At 38.9% G+C, this 8,397-nt stretch overlaps 1 protein-coding gene across 1 annotated transcript; it reads left to right on the forward strand.

The window, feature by feature from the left end:
* The first annotated feature begins 4,130 nt into the window (after positions 1–4,130).
* Positions 4,131–7,804, forward strand: LOC106145872 (killer cell lectin-like receptor subfamily F member 1). The gene is given in 4 exon segments (XM_065029548.1): positions 4,131–5,895; positions 6,459–6,610; positions 7,085–7,200; positions 7,660–7,804. Coding segments are annotated over 4 exon segments (510 nt in total). The 5' UTR covers positions 4,131–5,783; the 3' UTR covers positions 7,790–7,804.
* Positions 7,805–8,397: the final 593 nt, after the last annotated feature.

An 8,397-nucleotide genomic window follows, 5' to 3' on the forward strand; every position in this document is an offset into this window, starting at 1 on the left:
CCATGAGAACAAGGGCTGGCGATTGTGAGACTCCTCCCAGCTGCCTGCAGAATATTTCATCTGCCTCTTCATCCTGGTTGGGTGGTCTGTAGCAGGCTCCCACCAGGATAACAGCCTTATTGGCATTCCCCCTGATTCTTATCCATAAACACCCAACCTTGTTGGCGCCATTATTAAGTTCTAGACAGTCAGACCACTCCCTAACACACATGGCTGCCCTACCTTCTCTCCTTACTTGTCTGTCACTTCTGAAGAGTTTATAGTCATCCACTGCAGCACTCCAGTTGTCAAGGCGTCCCACCACGTTTCTGAGAAGAGCCATACCTGGGGTCTGATTCTCCAGTTTCCTATCCCGTTTTTAGGGATTCCTGCTGTAGCAAACAGAGCACCAACTGGAAAGAAATTGCAGGTTAAAGAACTTGTGCTGACTGTGACATGGTAGGTGTTGCAAATGGAAAGCCTGAGCACAAAGAAGACACAGGTGATTTATCAAGACTGTAGACATTTCTAACCCTGACTCCTGAGACTTCACTTTCAAGTTCGTACCAATGAGTCTGCCAGACAGCCCTGATACAGCTGGAAGGCAGTGGATGTGACAGGCTCATCTCAGCCCTGGCAAGGAGGGAATGGATACTGCCCATATGTAGACACTAGCTCTACTTCCTGCAGCAACCGCTTTCATATTACTCGGAGAATTAAAGGTTGCTGAAACCACAGTGGTATTTTCTGGTAGCTCAAATCAGGACATCTAAAGGCTTCCTCAGACACTGCTTGCATTGTTTTTCTTAAAATCATCCATTACTAAGAGCAATGTTACCAAATGAGATTTATTTCCCAGGAAGAAACAGCTTGACCAGGAGTTGTTTAGGAAACAACACATTAGTCCAGGCTGCTTTGGAGAAGGAAAAATTAAGAAGGAAATTGGAGAAGCAATCCAAAGGCAGAGTTAAGGGGCTTTATGGAAAGAGAGTGTCAGCCTCTGGCTTCTTCTGACATGGTGAGATCTGCTCATGGTCTTAGTTCTAGCAGATAAGAATGGTTTTGAACTTCTGAACACAAGGCCACAATATCACCTGTAATCCCATAAGAACTGCTCTGGGAACTAGTAATTCAAAACATTTGCAAAATTTGTTTGCTCTTGTTTTTCTTCTGATTGTATGAGAGCACCTACATTCTATTAAAGCACCTTTACTATCCTTTGATCTGTATTGTAAAATCTCTAGGTAGCTTCCTGCTTCTTTGTATGATGCCAATGCCACTTACAGGAATTTTAATCTTAATTTACATGAAACATATTTTGAAGTTGAATTTTGAGAAATGTGGGTTTGCTACATATTGCACTGCAACAATGTGCACAATACTGTTAAAATATTTACAAAAATAAATGTTATTACATTGCAGAGATAAACAAGTGCATTTTCCCAACACACCTGAGTGATATCAAACCACTCAGATCTGCTAAAAACGTTGTTTTTAGGCATGTAAAGATGTTTCTTGTGCATAAAGCCCAAACATTGCAAAAAGTCTCCACCAATTGCGTATTAAGAAACTCTGAGTTCTTGTGATTCGGGATTTTCATAGCATTTTTAGAGTTTCTAGGAGACATCATTGACCTAGCAGAATATTTCAGCATCTAGAAACTGGAGTCTGGCTTTATACCTAGGACAATGAAATGGGATCAGATGGATTTAGTCAAGGTAACAGCAGAGTTTGTGACCACCAGTTCCCAGCTCTTCCCAGCACTGCCAAACATCTACACCTGCTGGTCTGACAGCTGTAGAAGGCCAACAATGTGAGTATTGTGACAGAGGTTTCGTCAGTTTCTCTACACTGCGTTTTAAATTTACTGACTATCTGTGCTGCTTCCTTACTCTAGCCAAAGACATTGTGGAGCAACCCAGCCACTACAGAAAACCTCAGCTTTGCCTTGCTTCAGGGTTCAAATGACTGCCCTGTTCACAGTTGGACCTTTATGTCTTCTTTGTCTTTCCTATCACATGGCAATGTCATCTCAAAAATACTTCCCAGAAAGACCCTAAGGTAATCTGCCACAGAGCAGAATTGGGAAATGTAGGCAGCCTGAACTCAACTGCACAGTGTGGACACACAGAGCCTGTTCTGGGCTTCAGGTTACCCATGGAGCCTGCCAGTCTAGCTACCACAGGGGGTCTGTTCTTAGTTCCCAACATAGTCACAAGGAAAATATGTAGTCTGTTGGGTAATACGTTATAAAGATCTATCTTCTTTGTGTTTCGTCCAAAGCTAGACCTGAAGAAGCTTTGCTCAAGTGCTGAGGCTTCTTCTCTCTGTAGACTGCTCAACTGTACAAAACATCACATGTGATGTGCAGGACTCCCCCTCTCCAAAAACATCAAGAGCAGAGGCACATTTGACTGTGGCCTCACTCCCCAGAGTCACATTGGGAACCCCAGCTGGAAATAAATACAGAGATTTAACAGTCTGCAATCAATGTTTAGGAGAGTGAAGTGCATAATTTACCAAAAGTCACATCCCATCACTGATCTGATGCTTCAGACCTCTATGTAAACACATGAACAGTGCATCTGTACATTGTGTTAACTGTTGCCAAAACCAGAAGAAACACTTTACTCTTCAAAGAAATCTGCAGTGTAGGATGATAGCCTCAACACAACAGTAGTGAGACTGGCTTTTTCTTACAGGAAACCTGACACAGATTAATTACATTAAAAGCAATCAAGTGAGCTGTGAATTCAGTATAGACAATGTGATCACTACAATGTGATCACCACATTAGAGAACTGACAACTTATGCATGCTGCCAGTGGTGCTGTGAAGCCAAAAAATAAATTATTTAAATATATTTTCATTTTCAAATTGGTCAGTTTGAGAAGCACCCTTGGGTACTTCTTAATAAAATTTCTGAGTTTCAAAAACTTGATGCAAACATTATAACCCATGAACAAACACACACATTACATTTATAATGAAAATTGATCATAAATCTCAACAGAGGATTTGTGAATTCCTGTGTGAAGCTTTATTCTACATATTAAGTAACACACATGCTGGGGAACTCACTTGTATTTCTGGTGGTGGTGGTATTAAGAAAAAACAACGCACTTGTCTGAGACTTCAGTTAATGACCAAAGCTAGCTGAATTGGAAGGGGAAAGAAAAAAGGCAATTTTGGAAGTGTCCATGGAATGTTCTCCCTTTCTAAAAAATTGTTCCCAACCAGCTCAGCCATATTTCTGAATTGTTCTGTATAGGAGTAATCTCTTAGGCCCTAAATCAGTAAATAAATTAATGAAATGCAAATAATTATGCAGCAAACTTGTTAAGTAGCAAACCTTGGGTTTACTGAGAATTTCTGTACTAGGAAAATTCCCCTTTCAATGAAATGTCAATATGTTGTAGTAACATTTTAGTGTGTGACTAAATATCAGCAATTGACCATAAGCATTTATATTCTGTCATTTGTGATAATTTTGATAAGATATGAAGGAACATTTTAGTTCCAGGATGAGGTGACTGGTACTAGCTGCCTATACTAGAGGCTGACATGCAGAAAGATCAGATCTGACAACTCTCAGAGAAAGAATCTCTCATAGTTTCACAGAGAAAATGTGTGGAAAAGGTCAGAGCATGAAGGGTTTGCTTCTCTTACAAAAAGCTATGAAATTGTACAAAAGCATGAAAATAGTACTAACCAGTGTTGAGAAGTTTGCACGTAGAAGATAGGAAAATTTAGAATTAAGCTTGCCCTCAAAATCTTACTGCAGTTCTTCTAGGTGTATGAGTGCATTTACATAACTACACACTGCTTTCTGCATGCTGAATATGTAGTGCAGGTAACATTTCCACCCTTTTTTTTCTGGAAAAACTGCAACCAGATGTATTGGCTCATTGCACAGAAATAGTCTACTGGTAATTATAAATAGAAAATTGTTAACTATTGTGAAGCTAAACATTAAAACTTCATTTGTCTGTATTTTTTGATAACACAAAAAGCTAAACAAATAGTAACATTTTGCTGAGACTTTTAAATATAATTAGCCAAAACCTATTTACAATGTAACAGGATATAATTTTTTTCTTAGTATACTGTGCAACGTGTCCATTTCTTTACTCTTATTCCCTTTAGATTTGATGGAAACACTGACTTTGAGTATATTGCTGTTCGAGTCTCTAAGAGCTGCAACGATACACCTTAATCAGCTCACAACTTTCTGAGGAAGAAGAAATATTCTGATGAAGAAAAAAACGTATTTCATAAATACTGCTGAGGTTTCACTGATACAAATGAGCAAGTATCCCAAGGTCCAAGTGGTTTGCTTCTCAGTTTGAGGTTATTTCTGAATGTTGTATTTCTTGGAGCTGTGATCACCTTAATTCAGCAATGTAAGTGACCAAGTGAAATGTTTTGCTTTAATTCCTGTGAAATGGACAGATATTTATCCTTAACTTAAACAAGTTTTGCAAACAAACTATTTTGATAAGGTAACAAGACCACTCATGCTTTCTACTATTGTTTTCTGAGGACTATGGGAGGGAGTCACTGTCATTTTGGGTCTGTGGATCTGCAGAAGGTCGGTGGCTTCCAGAGGACCATTGCGTGTTTGGGCTGTATGAAGAGGGCTGGAGTCTTCCTCACTGTCCGGTCCCCCACTCTGAGAGTCCCTACTATTCCTTTCCAAAACTGAACAAACCACCAAGGTTTCTAGCCAGAGAATCCATCCATCAGTTTGGAAAAACTCTTTAAGCAATGAAAAAGGAGTTACTCAGGTAGATGGTACAACTGGAACCCCTGCTGTCTCCTCCTCGTCCTCACAGCCAGTCTTCACCTCCTGATGCCCTGATTTGCTTACCTTAAGTCTCATCCAGTCCCCCCTGGCATGTACAATGGGAATGTGAAATGGACTTCAGGGATGGGTGAGATAGGAGGCTGGAAGATGGTACACATAGTTGGAAAAGACCTCTCTAAACATAAATAAAAATGTGTGCCTCTAAGTTTATAAAAGTGTCCTTTGCATTGTACACAGAAAATGTGCACAAGCACTGGGTCACTGACAGCACTGATCATGTACGTACAGAACTTAGCTATCCATCCCAGATGTGTGCCACTATCCCTGAGCATCTAAAGTTAGAGATCAGAGAGAAATAGTTGCAGTTGCCCTGGTAAAACAAGTTGAACAGTTTTTAGGTTGCCATCAACAAACATCCAAATATTGATCAAGGAGTGTAATTTTAGTTTCTGCCTTTAGAATACCTTGGCCTGGTAGTTCCAATGTTCAGCCTACTTCTGGACATCAAAACCACTTTGCACATCAAAATAATTTGAGAACACAGGAAAAAAATGAGAATTCGGAAGCCTTTCTGGGCAGAAGTACCCTGCGGACTCAGCTGTTCTCCCTTTCTCTGGATGACATTCCTGCTGTCTTGCATCAACCCATCCTTTTCTGAAATAAGCTCAATAGCAATTTCAGGAACTGGAAAACCAAATGAACAATCATTTTAGTTGAAAGACAACTGTTGCATGCCATGTTGTCAAAAGCATGATCATAATGGACTCTACACTATCTTTGTGAAGTCAGTCACCTTGTGTTTGTTTAATGTATATGATTTACATGCTTAGTTCTCCACCTACCATTTACAGGAAGGACAGACAAGAGATCTGAGTTTCTGCTTATAACTGCTATTATCATCCATGCAAAAATACTACGAGGTTTCTGTACAGTTCACTTGTGAGCTTTACATTAAAATGTTGGAGATTTTTGTCCAGGTGACTTGCTATCAAATGTCATGCAGAAGCCCAGAGAAAATCTTTCTGAAAGTGGCAGTATTTTTGAGGAAGATCTTAATGACAACAACTTACTGACTACATTGAAAGAAAGCTTGTTCATGCATGCAAATGGTAAGAAAATAAAGTCTCACTCATAATAGCATAAATGGTTTGAAGTTCCTGAAAAGATTAATATAAAAACATGTGCACAAATAAATTGACCTTTTGGTACCAGAATAAACATGTTTATATTGATAAAGATGTATAGAGATCTGTTTTAGAGTTCCATCCTTGAAAATTTTAGTTTAAGCAAAAAATACAAGTGGACCATTGTTACTGAAGGTCTGTTATTTTCCATGGATGCCACTGAATTGTACTCCTCCCAGTAGAGCTGGGATTTTATCCATGGCTTTTGCTCCAATTATTATGTAAAATATTTAGTACAATTACCTAGAGTTCTGAAATATTTAAAGGCACAGAGTGATCCCTAATCAAATAATTACTATCCTTATTACTACTGTAAAGCAGAGACAATGTACTTTCTTAAAATAAGCTATACCATCACAATTTCTGCCCCATCCCTGGTTTAAAGCTTCTTTATTCTCTTATTCAAAAGCCACAGAAAAAGCAGGAGCCAATAATAAAAGAAAAAAAAAAGAAGTGAGAAAAATCTCTTCACCCCAAACTCTTCACAGACTCCAGATGTGAACTCTGTCCTACTGGCTGGAAGCTGCATTATGGGAGATGTTATTACTACTCAGAAACTTGTGACACCTGGCAGAATAGTAGAAAGTATTGCTAAGAAAAAAAATCCGAGCTCCTGATTATAGAGAATGAGACTGAAATGGTAAGCTTGTAAGGTCCTCTGTGCTTTAAATATTCGTTTTACTTTGTGAATGTCTCTTTTGTGCTCTTGATTTTGCTTAAATGTGACCAGGTTCAGACAGTCACTTCTAGAGCACCCAGGAGGATAGGCTGACAAAATGATCACCTCACTTCTTCGTAGGGGTAAAAAGAGAGATAGCTCCAGCTCCAGCCTGATGCTCGTCTAAAATGTTCTAGTGGAATGGGCATGGGGGCAGCAAGTAGCTAAAGGCTAGCTCCTTGATTGCTCCACTTACCATCATTAGCCACAGTACTGAGTGTAGCTGAGAATCTGAACTATTTTTTCTTCCCTTGTCAATTTCTTGGAAACATTCTCTGGAATCCTTGGGCATGAAAACCTTGGTCGTTTTAAAATATTAATTACCACTATGCACTGCTGGTGCTGGAGTTATATGAAGTGTCGTTATTATGAGTTCAAAGACATGTCTCTCTCTAGGAGTTCTTAAACAAACTGAAGGATAACAACATTGGCTTTCTTTGGATTGGATTAAGCTTTGATGAGGAGAAAGGAAGATGAGTATGGCTCAACAATCCCAAATATACAGGGCACAGGTAGGTTCATTCTGGTGTTAAGCTGTGTTGGCTTCTGTGACATGTTCTTCACTTGTTGGGCCTAGGCCATTCAGCCACTAGACCATGAGAAAGTAGTAGTTAGATATCAGGGTCCATACTCCAGTTAGGCAGCTCAGTCAATTCTGATTTTTCTTGGTACAGAATTCTGATCAAAACATGCAGCTGAAAAGTTAAATTCCTTGACAGGTCTCAGAAAATGGACTAGTTTTATTAGGAGGTACCTACGCTGTGTAAGGTTTTTACTTCTATCTGCATAACAAGTAGAGAAACAGAGAAAGTGTGAAGCTTGATAAACAAGTAAAACCTGTCTCTATGTCAGAGAATCAAAAAAATTACAGCATAAAGACAAAAATATCCAGTTTTGTAATTTTGCTCTTTCTATATGCAAGCAAATTTTTTCAGTGATCTTCATATTAGCGTGTTGTTTATCTCTTGCAGTTTTACAATAAAAGGAAGGACGAAAGAAGAAAAATGTGCTGCCTATAAGTTGACAGAAATACATGCTGATAGCTACCAGTCCACATACAAGTGGATTTGCAAGAAGCGTGCAGTCCATCTGAGTATCTAAGATATTGTAAAGTAAAAGCGAATAGAGTTTTTGAAGGTTTATACCACTTTACAGTGGGTAGGATAACTGATGTAAAATAAAAGGGAAATTGTTGACCTGAATTGTGATGAATCAATGCATTCTGATTCTATTTGGGATTCAAGTCCAGGAAGATTTCAGGCTTGTATCTCTTTTTCAGGATGAAGCTATAAAATCTATGTGTTTCTGTGCATGCTGATACACTGCCTTTTAGAGCTGCTAAAATAAGCAGCTTACTAATTTTAAGTAGCCTATAGAGTCTGAGAGTTGTGTAAACCGTAGTTAAAATGAGAGGGTTTTTTTTTACCAGCCTGGCAACTAGATCTTACAACAGGCAGAAAGTTGCTGCTGCTACTTATTTCAGGTGAAGAGGTGATAATTAGTGCTACGCACTTAAACAGGCCTGCAGATCTCATCACTGGAGGTCCAATATGGGAAGACAGTATAGCTCTACATGAGAGAAAGTCAAGATCTAGTATTTTTTCAAAGAAGTTTAATTTCATGTACGTCATTCAGTGTTGATGTGTCATTCAGAATTTAGCACTTAAAAATACAATAAATACTTCTTCAATTTGGATATGAGATTTAGT

The sequence above is a fragment of the Columba livia genome, chromosome 1 (genome assembly GCF_036013475.1).
Source record: "Columba livia isolate bColLiv1 breed racing homer chromosome 1, bColLiv1.pat.W.v2, whole genome shotgun sequence".
Lineage (NCBI taxonomy): Eukaryota > Metazoa > Chordata > Aves > Columbiformes > Columbidae > Columba > Columba livia.